Source organism: Protobothrops mucrosquamatus, unplaced genomic scaffold (genome assembly GCF_001527695.2).
Source record: "Protobothrops mucrosquamatus isolate PMUCROS unplaced genomic scaffold, P.Mucros_1.0 scaffold_257, whole genome shotgun sequence".
In the NCBI taxonomy this organism is placed as follows: Eukaryota; Metazoa; Chordata; class Lepidosauria; order Squamata; family Viperidae; genus Protobothrops; species Protobothrops mucrosquamatus.
The window spans coordinates 1,188,164-1,203,777 of NW_015386333.1; the positions used below are offsets into that span (position 1 = coordinate 1,188,164).

Below are 15,614 nucleotides of genomic sequence, written 5' to 3' on the forward strand. Positions count from 1 at the left end.
TGTTCCACTGGTTAATTGTGCTAACTGTCAGGAAGTTTCTCCTTAGTTCTAAGTTGCTTCTCTCCTTGATCAGTTTCCATCCATTGCTTCTTGTCCTGCCTTCAGGTGCCTTGGAGAATAGCTTGACTCCCTCTTCTTTGTGGCAGCCCCTGAGATATTGGAACACTGCTATCATGTCCCCCCTCATCCTTCTCTTCATTAAACTAGACATACCCAATTCCAGCAACCGTTCCATATATGTTTTAGCCTCCAGTCCCCTAATCATCTTTGTTGCTCTTCTCTGTACTCTCTCTAGAGTCTCAGCATCTTTTTTACATCGTGGTGACCAAAACTGGATGCAGTATTCCAAGTGTGGCCTTACTAAGGCATTGTAAAGTGGTATTAATACTTCACGTGAACTTGATTCTATCCCTCTGTTAATGCAGCCCAGCACTGTATTGGCCTTTTTGGCAGCTGCAGCACACGGCTGGCTCATATTTAAGTGATTGTCCACTAGGACTCCGAGATCCCTCTCACAGTTACTACTATTGAGCAAGGTTGCTCGGCTGCGGCTTGGGGGGCACTTTTTTCAGTGCCATTGTAAGTTCGAACAGTCACTAAGCGAACTGTTGTAAGTCAAGGACTACCTGTACTATATCACTTTTTTCCTTTTGGGGGAGGGTCATCAAGTTTTTGACACCTTGCTAGGCGACTGGTGGTACTCGGATGTTGCCATATTCTAAAAGAGGTTCAATGGATGAACAGGTTGAAAAGCTCTGTTCTAGCTGACAGACTTAGATTCTTTAACCACTGAGCCATCATGCCCCTCCCCATGGATACTATTGTTTATTAATTAAAAAACACTTCTTCTGTGGCAACTTGCGACAGGAGACCATATGGCATGGCGCCAGTGGCATTGCTATGAAGTGAGGCAGGTGAGTGAGGGGGTGGAGCTGTCCCACACGCCCCGCACCTGCTTCAGGGCCCACACAGCCAGGCCACTCTTCACTCAGCGATGTCCTCCCACCGGTTCAATGACCCAGCTGCCTGACTGCCTCTTCTCTTTCACTCCCCTCCCGAGCCAGATTGCCATGTTAGAGAGGATGGGCGGGGAAGGCTGGGTTGCCTTACCTGGTCTCCCTCTGCTGTTTTGGAGGTAGGGAGGAGTATCAGTGAAAAGCTCTGCCGCCGCTGCACAACAGCATCCGCCACTGGAGGGGCTTTCTTCAGTCCTGACTGCCCCCGCTTCACTCTGCAGATCACCTGCCTGGCGGCAGCCACCTCCTCCTTCTCCACTAACTTCCCCAGGGCTTGTGTCATGACCGGGCAGCACAAGCCTCCCCTGCCGTCTCTCTCTGCCTGCCACACTCTTTCCTTTTGCAAGCAGATGAAACTTCCAGTCTCGGTTTCTAAGCACCCCATAGGCACCCAAACACTTTTCGCCCAGAGGGAGACTGGAAGCTTTGTCTGCTTCCAAATGGGGCGCTTGGAAACCAAACAATTTGCTCCGTTTCAAAGCACCCCATTTGCAAGCAGACAAAGTTTCCAGTCTCAGTCAGTTCTCCATTTGGGTGAAAAGTGTTTGGGCACCTATGGGGTGCTTGGAAACCGAGTGATTCGCTCGGTTTCCCAGCACCCCATAGGCACTTGAATGGAGAACTGACAGAGACTGCAAGCTTCATCTGCTTGCAAATGGGGTGCTTGAAAACTGAGCGATTTGCTCAGTTTCTATGGGCCCCCTTTGCACGCAGACAAAGCTTCCACTCTCTCTCTGGGCGAAAAGTGTTTGGGTTCCTGTGGGGTACTTGGAAACTGAGCAGTTCGCTCAGTTTCTAAGCATCCCATAGACGCCCAAACACTTTTCACCTGAATAGAGAACTGACAGAGACTGGAAGCTTCATCTGCTTGCAAATGGGGTGCTTGGAAACTGAGCAAATCGCCTGCCTCCCCCCTCCTCCCCATTCAGACTTACTTGTCCTGCGCTAATTGGCTGCTGTTGGACACCGTCAGCCCCTGTGCACTCGCCGCCTCTGCGCTTATTTTTGGGGTAGGGCTTATATTAGACCCACCCCAAAAAATCAGGCTAGGGCTTATTTTTAGGGTGGGTCTTATTTTCGGGGAAACACAGTAGCAGCACAGATGTACCAGCTGTAGCAGGTTCCCACCCAGACTGGCTAACACAAGGAAGGATAGTGTTGATCATGAAAGATCCCCACAAGGCAACAGCATTGGCCAACCACTGGCCAATAACCTGCCTTCACACAAGATATAAAGTCCTATCAAACATTATAGCCACCAAGCTACAGTAACAAATGGGCCAATATATAAGTTCAGCTCAGGAGCATTCAAAACAACACCAGAAGCTCCAAATATCAGATGCCCATAGATAGAGCAGTTGTCCAAGTTTCAAGTCTAGACAGACCAATCTTAAGTACAGCCTGGATTGACTACAAGAAAGCCTATGATTCGATACCACACACATGGATCTGTGAATACCTAGGGCTATACAAAGTCAACAGGACACTATGAACTTTCCTAAAAAACCTCAATTGGACTGTGGAAGACAACACTGGAAATCAGCTCAAGAAAGCTCACATAAGTGGCCATCAAGTGCAGCACATACTAAGATGATGCACTGTTTCCACTGCTATTCTGCATAGGCTTGAACTCCTTCAGCCAGATAATCACATGTACTGAATATGGTAGTTCAAGAGTGAAACTACTGTCAGCCACTTCCTCTACATAAATGAATCAAGTTGTATGCTAAGAATAAATGAGACATCAACTCACTGATCCACCTGACATGGATCTACAGTGAGGACATTGGAATATCATTCGGATTGGAGAAGTGTGGCAAGATGGTGATCAAGAGAGGGAAAATTACTAAGATCGGTGTTGTGGAATGGTCAATAAGCCACATAGCAAGCACACAGAGAATGTCTGAGGCAGCAGCAGATATGAGAAGAAGATCAAGCAGAGGAAATGCCATGGCAAGACAAAACCCCAAGTGGGATGTACCATCGACAAATGGCTGAAGTGGCAGACATTGAGGCACTAATGAAATTCATAGAAGTAGGGGTCTCCCATACTAGACAGGATCCAGGATGCAGACTATGCAGAGAGGCTCAGGAACAGTTCAATATATAGTGGTAGAGTGTAAGATGCAGGCAGGAACAATATATCTTATACGGCACAAGTAAGTAGCTGGCATTGAGTATAGGAACATCTGGACAGAATATGGGCTAGAACCTTCCTAAAAATCTTCCTAAGTCTTAGATGGGTCATGGAGAATAAGAAAGCTAAGATCTGGTGAGAGTTCCATATCCAGACAGACAAGTGGGTAGCACCCAAGTTGACAAGTACCAAAAGACAGCAGTGGTGATATACAGTAGTGGTGCCAAGTGACAGCAACATCAGGAAGGAGAATGAGAAGCTGGAAAAGTACTAGGGCCTGAAGGAGGAATGAAGAGGATATGGAAAGTAAAAGCCAAAGTGGTACCAGTGATGGTATGAGCACTTGGGGCTGTTTCTGTTGAAAAGGGCATTTTCTTCTTGAATAATTTATAAAGAAGAATATTTTATATATTCTAACATACATTATGTGGATGGTTGTGCACAGATCTTCAGTCCATATTCCTTTGTTACAGATGAGGAGAACTGTGACTGATACTAGTTTACCCATGTTTCCAGAGTGATTTTAGTCCATATGTTTAATTAAGGGAGTGGAAAATATTCCACCTAAATGAACTTGAACAAAATTCACTTAAAAGGGTAGATTCATTTAACTCTTAATTCACTTCTGCTTAGTCAGTATGATCAAATGTGATCATGATGATGTAAACTATACTTCAAGAGTCTTAGAAATCACATATAGTTCACCCCATTTTAAACTCTATAAAAAACCTTAAAGAGGGATTTCTGAAGTACCACTGCCTTGTTTGCTTACTTAACATGCACCTTGTGCTAAAATTTCTTACTATGGCCTAAAATAATCAGGGAGCACATATAACTACATCTAAAAAGAGACCCAGTTTAACAAAAATGCATCTTTTGCTTCTAATTTCCCACTAAAATGACACAAATAAGAGAAGTTTTTTGAAATAAATAATAGAAACTGCAGGAGGGAGAAAGCAGCTTAATTTGAGGTCATGAGAGCAACATTTGGAGCTTTCTCTCTTTGGAGCCATATATTTCATTATGCAAGTGTTACAGTATTTTTTTAATTCCACATAAACTGCAAATGGTTTCCACAAAAACAAAAATAAATGTATGTGTTATGTATTGAGGTTAATTACTTGGAAACTGTTGGAAACGGTCAAACGGCTGCACCTGTTTAAGCTCCAGACTGACTGTCTACATATTAATTATCTTGTCTTTAAGTGGGAAATACTGCTTTAATTCTATTGGCTGCCACCTAGTGGGTGAGCTGTATAAATAGTGGTTAAGCAGCAGTTTGGGCCGCTTCTATTGTTAACTGAATAAAGGGTTGTTGTTTGCACCATTCGCCTCGCCAATGCCTCACCGAACTAGAAACATAACAGTGGCAATGAAGGTGGGATGTGCTGCTAAACAAGAAAGAGCCAGAAGTCACTGGGGTAGACCAGGCCTCAGCACCCTGGTTCCCCCCTCTGCCTGCCAGCACGCAACACTGGAGGCCAACGCCCTGAGGGACCCATCCCTAGGGCAACAACAGAAGCCTTAGCAGCACAAGGCATTGCGAGGTCGGAGACAACTCACCATGGCCAAGCTTGGAAAATTGTCGGAGTTCGATGTGTCGCATCCTGAGAGGTGGAGCTCTTACATTTCACGTGTTGAGAACTACCTGAGAGCTAACCAAGTTAGTGAAGACAGCTTAAAGACTGCAACACTGCTGTGTGTGTGTGGCCAGGCGACGTTCGATATCGCCGAAAACCTGGTTGCACCAGCCACACTTGAATCGGTCACCTATGCTAAGCTCAAGAAAATGCTCAAGGATCATTTCGAACCAAAGCTCTCAGTCATTGCCTGGAGATACGCCTTCAAATAAAGGGAGCAGCAACCAGGCAAGTCTGCCGCCAAGTTCATAGCTGCCCTACGACAGGCGTCCCGGCTCTGCAATTTCCAAGACCTCAAAGAGAGACTGAGAGACCATTTAGTTTGCGGGTTGAGGAACAGGGATCTTCAGCAGAAGTTGTTCGCGAAAGAGACCATGTTGTTCCAGGATGCCCTAAAGGAAATCATGGCTGAAGAAGCCGCCGGGGGAGCCGTAAAAGCCTTACGGCCCTCCAAGAATACTCCCAGCCCAGAAACCATCCATTACGAGGATGTGGAAAGAGGCGAGGTCCCCAACATGGATCACGAAATCGATCTGCTGCAGAAGCCACCAGCAAGAGTTCAGTGGCCACTTGACAAGGAAGTTCCCTTCACTCGATGAATGGGCTGTGGAGGCCGACATAGACACTTGGAGTGCAGGTTCTGCACAGCAATGTGGTGGGCATGTGGCATGCAAGGCCACATTGCTGCCGTCTGTAAAGGTCGCCAGAGGGACATTCCACAAGAAGAATTTCCCAGGAAAGGTACTGGGGCCCCAGGGCAACACAGAGTGGGTTTTTGTGCTAGCAGAAGGAGTGTGTTTAGAACAAGTGCCCATTGCCCCATGAAGGAGAAGCTGAGACTCAAAGTCAAATTTCATGGAGTCCCATGCAACATGGAACTAGACATGGGGTCAGCCCTGTCTATAATTTCCCAAGGAACTTTTAACCACATTTGCAGTCGCAACGGCAAACGAGTCAAACTCAAGCCATCGAATCTCCTGTTAACTGATTTCCAAAACTCCCATGTAGTGGTTAAAGGAGAAGCCACACTCAAAGTGCAGTTCAAAGTGTTTGAGGGTCCCCTGGACGTCGTTGTAGTTGAGGGCCACCGGACAAGCCTCATCGGGCTAGACTGGTTTGATGCCTTGGGCATCCACGTGACTGGCATACACAGAACGCGAGTAGCGGACCTGTCGTTAGTTTGCCAAGAGTTTGCTGATGTGTTCAGCCATGACTTAGGGAAGTACAAGGGTCCTCAAATTACCCTCCATCTCAATCCTACTATAACCCCAGTAAGTGCCTCGTAGAGTGCCTTTTGCCCTCAAAACCAAAATCGATGCAGAGCTGGACAAGCTGGTGCAACAAGGTGTGTTACAGCCAGTAGACAGCAGTAGGTGGGAAACCACTATAGTTACACCACTTAAGGCCAACGGGGAGGTGCGCATATGCGCGGATTATAAGTGCACTGTTAATAGAGCACTTCAACAAAATATCTGGTGCCTGTAGTCAGCCATATTTTGGCGTCACTAGAGGGAAGTCGCATATTTGCCAAATTGGATTTGGTTCAAGCCTACCAACAACTGCCCGTGGATGATGCCACGGTAGAAGCTCAAACTATAATTACCCACAGAGGAGCTTTCAGGGTGAAGTGCCTACAATTTGGGGTGAGTGTCGCCCCAGGACTTTTCCAGGGCGTGATGGAGTGCATGCTCAAAGGTATTCCAGGCGTGTCTCCGTATTTCGATGATGTCCTCATAGCTGGGGAGTCAGTTGAGAAATTGGCAGAACGGCTCAGGGCTGTCCTTCAGCGTTTCCGCGAAGCGAGCCTGAAACTGAAAAGGGAGAAATGTAAAATTGGGGTAGCTTCAACCGAATTCCTCGGTTTCCACATAGATGCCAAAGGCATTCACCCTGTTGAATCCAAGCTCAAAGCAATTCAGCTGGCTCCCCGCCCTAAGACAAAAGGGGAGCTCCAGGCATTTTTAGGCCTGCTCAATTTTTATCATGCATTCCTTCCAAACAAGACTGCACAGTGGCAGTCCATGAGAAAAGTTTTTCAGCAGTTAAATCACTGTTGTCTTCAAACTCGGTACTGGTGCATTTCAATGAACAGCTACCCATTTGCATTGCCCGTGATGCATCTCCATACGGGGTAGGGGCTGTGTTGAGCCATTTAATGGCTGACAGGAGCCAAGCTCCCATAGCTTATTATTCAAGGACTCTGTCCTCGGCAGAAAGTAACTATGCCCAAATAGATAAAGAAGCATTGGCAATCGTGGCTGGTGTCAAGAAATTTCATGACTATTTGTATGGTTGTCCATTCATGGTCCTTATGGACCACAAGCCACTTCTGGGTCTGTTCACAACGGACAAACAAACACCTCAGATTCTATCTCCAAGAATGCTGAGGTGGTCCATTTTTCTCTCAGTTTATAATTACAGTCTGATTCACATACTGGGCAGAGAAATGGGCCACGCAGACGGCCTTAGCAGACTGCCCCTGCTGCACTTAGAGCCAGACCCCGCTCCAGAGACTCACATTCTGGCTATCCAGGATTTGCCGGAGTCTCCCCTTAATGCAAGGATGTGGCTGCTAAAACAGCTTAGATCAAGACACTGAGCCACGTGTTGAATTGGGTGCTCACAGGATGGCTGGACATAAGTCCAGGACCTAGCTTTCAGAGCTTCAGTAGAAGGAAGGATGAGCTTTCAGCTCACAAAGGCTGCATTTTGTGGGGGAGTCGGGTCATAGTCCCACACTCCTTGAGGCCCAGGGTACTAGAGTCACTGCCTGAGGACATCCGGGAATAGTCCAGATGAAGGCACTCACAAGAAGCTACCTGTGGTGGCCAGGGTTAGATAAAGATATTGAGGCCCAAGTACACAGCTGCTACATTTGCCAGCAATCCCAGCCAGAAATGCCACAAGCCCCTGTTCATCGATGGGAAACCACACAAGCCCCATGGTCAAGAATCCACATCGATTTTGCAGGCCCCTTTCAGGGACAGCTGTTCCTTATTGTGGTGGACAGTCACTATAAGTGGTTAGAGGTCGCACCTGTCCCAACTATAATTACTGCCAGGACCATCCAGGAACTGCACAGGATCTTTGCAATGCATGGGTTACCCGACGTGATAGTCTCAGACAATGGGGCTCAATTTACCGCTGCAGAATTCCAGTCCTTTTTAAGGGCTAATATGATCAGGCATGCCACTTCAGCACCTTTTCACCCAGCTTCTAACGGCCAAGTGGAACGCATGGTACGAACGACCAAAGAATCCTTAAAAAGGATTGTAACCGGCAACTGGCAGCATAGACTGGCAGACTTCTTACTCTGCCAACGTGCGACTCCCTGCACTTCCACGGGCAGAAGCCCAGCAGAATTAAGATGGGGCCGTCACTTAATCACTAAGTTGGATTGTCTGCATCCAGACCGAGTTGCATCAGAATCAGCACAGCCAATGCCACCGAGGAGATTGCAAGTTGGCGACCCAGTTTGGACTCGAAACTACGGGCAAGGGGTACTGTGGGTGGTAGCTGTGGTTGGTAAGGTGTCAGGGCCACTCTCTTACAAAGTGGTCCTGGAAGATGGTCAAGTGATACACAAGCACATCGACCAACTGCACAGCGAACCAGCCGCTGGCTCATGACTCTCATGTCGGGGGAGCCCGACAGCAGCTGTGCATCGGAGTCTTCGAGCGAGGGCGAGACTCCCAGGAGAGGGGCACTAGCGGACCAGTAGGTTGGCCCCGAACACAGAGACTGCACCCACTGAGCAATTCCGGCAGTCAGCTCCGATTCCCAGCTTGGTGGAAACCGTTCCACCTATGGACACTGGCTCGGGTCTACTCAGACAGACCAGCCACAGAGACTCAGGGCTATCCATAGTAAATGGGTCTCAAAGCCCTGGTCCACCCAACCTGGCAGGTGAGCTATTAGACTGAGGGCCTACAGTGGTGCCGAGGTGGTTGGAACGGTCAACAGGACTATGTTCAATATTTGTCATTATGAACTATCTGGGGGGAAGAGGTGTTATGTATTGAAGTTAATTACTTGGAAACTGTGGGAAACGGTCAAACGGCTGCATCTGTTTAAGTTCCAGACTGACTGTCTACATGTTAATTATCTTGTCTTTAAGCGGGAAATACTGCTTTAATTCTATTGGCTGCCGCCTAGCGGGTGAGCTGTATAAATAGTGGTTAAGCAGCAGTTTGGGCTGCTTCTGTTGTTAATTGAATAAAGAGTTGTTGTTTGCACCATTCGCCTTGTCAATGCCTCACTGAACTAAAAACGTAACCGTATGATTCTTTGTTTATGCACAGCAAGATTGTTCTCTTATCTTTGTACTAACATGTATGCAGAAAAAAACATAAGCAAATCTTATGCTTAGACTATTACATATTTTCTAAACTACAGTAGCCTGCTATTAGTTGCCAGAGTATGGACAAATATGGTGCAGTGTTTAGCTTGTATTTTTGAAAGGATACCCAGATTAATACCTCTCTACTGCCCAATAATGAAACTCACTATGTATGGCTTTTTTCAGTCTAATCTACCTCCAAGATTTGTTGTGAAGATAACAAGCAACCTTTTTGAAATTCACCTAAGTGTGATGTAGACTAGAGCATAGTTGTTTACATATTAAGCTAGACCAGTGTTTCTTAAAAGTGTGGCCCTAGCAGTGATGGGATTCAGCCAGTTCGCACCACTTTGGCAGAACTGGTAGCTAATTTTTTGTTGCCCAGGCCCAGAATGGACTTCCAGAAATGACATCCACACAGAGAACTGGTTGTTTACATATTTGAATCCCATCACTAGGTCCTAGAACTCCTGGGAGTCCCTCAAGACCCTCTTAGGAGGTTCCCCCCAAATCAAATTTATTTCCAGCCTATGTTGAAAGATAATACAATATTAAAATTCCATCAAACAATTATAAAAAGCAGTAGTGATAGTGAATGTGTCATTTTTAATATGATAAATATTAGTAAATATTAGCCCATACAAACAAAAGCTCTTTTGAGATCCTCCATAATTTTAAAAAATTAAATGGGGCCCTGAGAGAAAAAATTATTAACATTTACTTGACCATCCTATTTTGAGTCTCACTGTTCATAGCATTCTTGTCACGGGTCTTTATCACTAGGTCTGCTCATCTAACCAAAACATTAATTTGGCTGTAATAATGGATATTATATACTGTATAGCTCTTGTATTGTAAGAGAGAGAGAGAAGAGGACTAGGGCCGTTGAAGGAAGAATAGAATTCCAATGTAACAATAATTCAACCTGATATTTCTAAAAAATGGTTTGTTCTGATTAACTAAAAGCAACCAACAGCTGTTGTAGAAATTACTGTTGAGAACTATTAAATATCTGAATATAGGCTGACAATCAAGATAAATTAATGGATTCTGTTAACTTCCTAGTGCTTATGGCCAGAGTTTACTGCATCACCTCTTCCTTCTCCAGGTTTTTTTTTTTTGCCATCTCATCCCAGATATAATGATTTCTGTACCAGGTTCAAAATAGTATAGTAGTAAAGAATGCTTGAAATGAAAAGAGTCTGAGGTAGGGTGGGGAACACATTGGGCTGAAACTCTGGGATAGTTCTTGTGTCAGTATAACTAATGCTAACTATGACCGTGTTGAAGACAGCCTCTGATATTTCAGTGAGATGAAGATAAATACCTTAGATAAAGACAATTTACTTTTGAATAAGCATAGTTAAATTCTGCAGGCACAATTCAATTAATAGATTCTTGAAAAGAATTCTGAGGTTTGCTCCACAAATATTTGTATTATATTGTATAGATAATATTCCATCTGAAGTAAGAAACTTCTATTATCTCTTTTCAGAAAACAAATGGGTGTTGAGACCCAAAAGTGTATATTGCCTATTGTTTCTCTCTTTTGCTCATCCTTATTATTCATTTCATCTCTTGATTGCAATTGCCTGCCTGTAATTTTTCCCCAGGCTTTTCTTTTACTTATATCCCTGTATTTAAGCTAGGAATGCCCAACCCAAAGGGTAAGGGCACTAATATGTGAAGAGATGCATACTTTGATTTTCTTAAAATTATATCCCTTGAATTCAAAAGGACATTGTTGTGATTAATTAATGGAGATTTAATTGCATTGTTTCTTTTCTAACTGGGACTTATATGTGACTTATTTTATTGTATTAAATAGGAATATTATCTTTTGGTTTAGAAATTTTCATTAATGTATAATTTTAACTAATTATTTGTTAAATGATGTGAATAAGACAATTCAGAGATTAGAAAAATAATATATATTTTAAATGCATCTGCTGTCCAGAGACATTTTTGTATTAGATCTTGTTTTTATTAATTCACTGAAGCATTGTTTTCATATGTGAACCTTGTATATGTGATACTGCTATTATAGTTTATGGCAAATGAACATGACTCTGTTTGTAGAAGAAATAACTAGCCTTTGAAAAATCTGTCCTTATTGGGTAGAGCGTAGGCCAATATTTATGTTTGAACTTTCATATGAACGAAAACATGCTATCATTTTATGCAAATACTGACCTCTTTCTTACGTTACCACAAAATACCATTCTGATTTCAACACTTAAATAACCTATAATTTCTAAGCTCTGTGGCTTTGCAATGTTCAAACATGTATTTCTCATTGTGTAAGTAAAATGTTAATTAAATGTCTCATATTTGAACAGTGATTTAAAAATCTGTAAAGCAGAAACAAGTGACTTAAGAGGGTGAATTAATGCTTTGAAATAAGTGAGAGGCAGCATTGTACCATGTTTTTAAGTTTCCTATACAGCAATTCCGCTGCACCTACTTTTCTTAAATATGACTAAAAATGGGGAGCATCTGCATTTAATCAGGGAAAGAACTGAAATGAGTGGGCCACTTCTGCTGCTCTGTCCTTCCCCTAATGGCCATTTGTAAAGGCTCACCGAGTGAATTCAAAATTGGGTAAATCAGTATTCTGAAGGAACAATTCCTTTTCTATATGCAGTTCTCCAGGAAAGGGGATAGCTTATCACAATTTCCCACCCTTGCATGAGGCGTTACTGCCACTTTTACTAATATCTGAACAGATCTGCCTGAATATATCTTCTGTCGTTAATGTGCTTGTTCCAACTTATCTGTCACTTAATATTTTAATGAATTTTTGTTACTCATTTAAATATGTGTCTGCATTCTCATGCATCTTTCTGCTTTTAGTCTTCATATAAGCAAGCAAATGGCTGAAAATGGCTTCAATTGTGAATGCTTTACCATTTTTTAATCAACCAAAACAGCAATAGAGACTGCAATCGAGTGGGAGTGGAAGGAGATGTTTGACTTTTCCCTTGGAAGATCTTTCTACTCAATATTGTTCTCCACTCTCCCTAAGCATCAACTTAAACTATATTCCTCTTCCTAGAGCAATATTTACATGGAAATTAAATCAAATTGTTAGGCAAACTCGTATTATATGGAGAAGCATATAAGTGTGGGAAGTTAACCCAGAGAAGGAAATATTAAAAAGGCAGGAAAAATATTGTTCACCAAAAGGATTTTTAAAAGCATTTTTTGAAAAGCAGAAACCAAACCTGGCCTCATCTCCTTGCCCAGGGCAGTAGCTGGTCTTATACATATGCAGATGTGGAACCATCAGAAAGTTTGGAGCCAGGGATCTCAAGACAAAAGANCACAGGAACAGGAAACTTCCAGGCAGGGCTAGAGGGTATAAAAAGACCATCTGCCCATGTGCTCACTCTCTTTTCTTCTCCTCTGCTGCTTATCTGTCTTCTGCAATAAACTGTAACCTTCTTCCCAAAGCAGTTGCCATGTTTGCTTATTTATTCCCGGCTTGGATGAACCAGGATGAAGACTTACCTTCTAACAATTGCATATAACTCCATCATTTTATAATTCCAGCATAAGTGATAGCTAATCGTTTATAACATAACACACACACAAATGCCATCTCATAAGTTAATTGCACCAACTTGATTTCAGGATGAAACCAGAGGCCTGAATTTTACTAAATATCTATTAGTAGTCTAAAATTATTCAAAACTTGCTACCATTTTATAAAATTGTATCTGTATGGACAATCAAAAATCACATTTTCTGTAATTCTATATATCTATATGTGTTAGCATTAGTATTTAATAAGGAAATCTTTAACCAGCCTTTAACCTCCATTTATGTGAGCCTCCTTGAAGGAAGTTGGGAAAAAATTATTCATAAGGACATTATTGTACACCTTCAACAATACAGGGGGCAAAAAAATCAACATATGACCCTTATTACACATTAAGATAGCTTCAAGAGATGGACCTTTTCTTGTTTTCATGGATAAAATATATTATTTCCTAAAGAATGAAATATGGAACTAGAAACGCTGCTTGATCTCATATGTTTGGAAAAGCTATAGCATTTTAAAAATGATTAATTTCAGCCTCAGTAATCTTTGACTATTATAAAAGTGAATATGAAAATCAAAAAGCAGATGTATTAAACAGAACCATTAGATAGCACTCCTGATTGTTGGAAATAAATGTTATTGTATCTTTACTGTTTTAGCTCACAGTTCTTACTCCCGTTATCTATGCTTCACATGATTCATTGAGTGTTCTGTATCCAAGGCATAGGTTTCAATCAGTAGATTCAATCAGTGCATATAAAGTCATAGGTTCCTTAGCAGAACTGTTTCCTATTTTTCACTTTGATCTCTTTCCTCCAGTCCCATAATGAAGGCAATGGAAGGGAATGCTTGAGTGATCCACTTTGGACCGTTCTTTCCTCTTACCATTGCTTTCCACTCTCCTCCAGGAAAAAGAACCAGGCTGGCCATCCAGTATAATTGTCCTCAATATCTTGCACCTTGCAGAACCAAGTAAGTATTGTACTTCAAGGATCAATAGAAGATTTACAACAACTAAATGCTGGCTGACAGATATGTTCATCTCCAAGATACAGCAAGAATTGAGTCAATCAAACGCAGCTTTGCCCAGGAATGGATGAATGTTGGGTTACTTGAACCAAAGCCATTTGCAAAGATAACTGCATGAGTAATCCATGAATTAATCTGTTTCTTCTGCAGTTTGTTTCCAATACAAATGCAGGGGGTATATTAAGCAGCAGGTTCAAGATTGTTGCAGTCTGAATAATTATAAACTTCAGGAGCAGAAGCTTCACTCAGCACCTCTTTGATGTGGGTTTTGTTGCTGAATAAGATTTTGGAAGGAATAGAGCTCTGTTATTCAGGCAGTAGTTAACATTTTTCCCCAATCATAAGTTGTAACTTTTACCTGATAGTGGTATTGAGTTACTTATCTAGCACACTTTGAAAACAAAATTCAAATTGTTGGGTCTCTGGAACAAGTATTCCTATTTTTTAAAATATTTAGAAATACAAATATTCTGTCAAACATTTATGATATAGTTACCATTACCAAGTCTTGGTGGGATGAAACTCATGCCTGGAATGTACTTTTGGAAGGATATAAACTGTTCAAAAGAGGAGGTGGAGTTGTAGTATATGTTAAGAAATCACTATCTCTATAGAAATGCACAAAAACAAGAATGAAAACTTTCTAGAATGTGTATGTATCAATATAAAAGGAAAAAACATTGCCATGGGTATATCCAACAGCCACCCAACCAAGCAGAAGAAAAAGATGAAATTTTGCTAACCAGTTAACAAATGTAGGTAGGAAACAGACCACAGTAGTAATGCGGGACTTTTAACTACCCTGACATCAACTCGGAGACAAACTCTGCATCAAGTGAGAGATTGAACAGGTTCCTGACCAATCTAGCTGACAAGTTTGTCATCCAAAAGATAGAGGAGGGAACTAGAGAGACAGCTATACTGAATCTAATTCTTACTAACAGAAGAAATGATAGAGAGGGTTGAAGTTGTCAGAACTTTTGGGGAGAGTGACTATGTCATATTGGAATTCAATATAATGCAAACAGAAACAATAGAACATAAAGCAGGTCTTAGATCAGCGCCCCCAACCTTTTCCAGTTTGGTGGTCTGGCCTGGTGTAGGGGAAAGGGGATGGTTCTATGTGAATGGCAGTTGCATGTGTGGTCCTGCGCACAGCTCCATTTGTGTGAGCGGCGGACACACATGTCTGCCACTCATATGAGTGGAGCTTCATGAGCAAGGTGCTGCGGCTTACACAAGTGGAGCTTCACACGTGAGGGAAAGTGCCTGCTGCTCATGTAAGTAAAGCTTTGTGCTTGAGCTTGCCCACCCCTTGTGCAGCCTGATTCCGAACAGGCCATGGCCCGGTAATGGGTCACGGCCCAGGGTTCGGGACCCCTCTCTTAGACTTTGAAAGAGCTGGTTTTAATAAACTTAGAGAGAGCTTGGAAAGGATTCCAATCATGAAAATCTTAAAGAGGAAATCAACTTAGGAACTTGGGAAACTCTGAAGATTATGATTATAAAAGCCCAGTCCAGCTCAATATCACTGAGGAAAAAAAAACAATGAATCCAACAAGAAAACAGCATGGTTACACAAAACAATCTCTGATAAACTGGGAAAAAAAGGATAAGTACAAAAAATATAAACATAAAAGACATACTACGAATACAAATAAACATAATCAAGAAAATGGTAATAGAACACTGTCGACTCTAGTTCAAATCACCGGAACCTGATGGATTACATCCCAGAGTTCTGAAGGAGCTGGCAGATGTAATCTTGGAACCATTGAACCATATCTTTCAAAGATCCTGGAGTACTGGGGAGCTACCAGAGGACTCCAAAAAAGCTGATGTAGTTCCCATCTTCAAAAAGAAAAAAAAACGATCCAAAAACAAATCCAGGAAACTACAAACCAGTCAG

General features: G+C 42.6%; 1 protein-coding gene across 3 annotated transcripts in view; it reads left to right on the top strand.

Annotated features, from left to right (window-relative positions):
* The window catches only part of CDKL2 (cyclin dependent kinase like 2), a 41,884-nt gene extending 27,601 nt beyond the window's left edge, over nucleotides 1–14,283 (top strand). For all 3 annotated transcript variants that reach the window (XM_015831478.1, XM_015831481.1, XM_015831479.1), the window contains one exon: nucleotides 13,585–14,283. In XM_015831478.1, coding sequence (XP_015686964.1) covers nucleotides 13,585–13,776 — 192 coding nt within the window. In that variant the 3' untranslated portion in view covers nucleotides 13,777–14,283. The remainder of the gene's footprint in view (nucleotides 1–13,584) is intronic.
* Nucleotides 14,284–15,614: the final 1,331 nt, after the last annotated feature.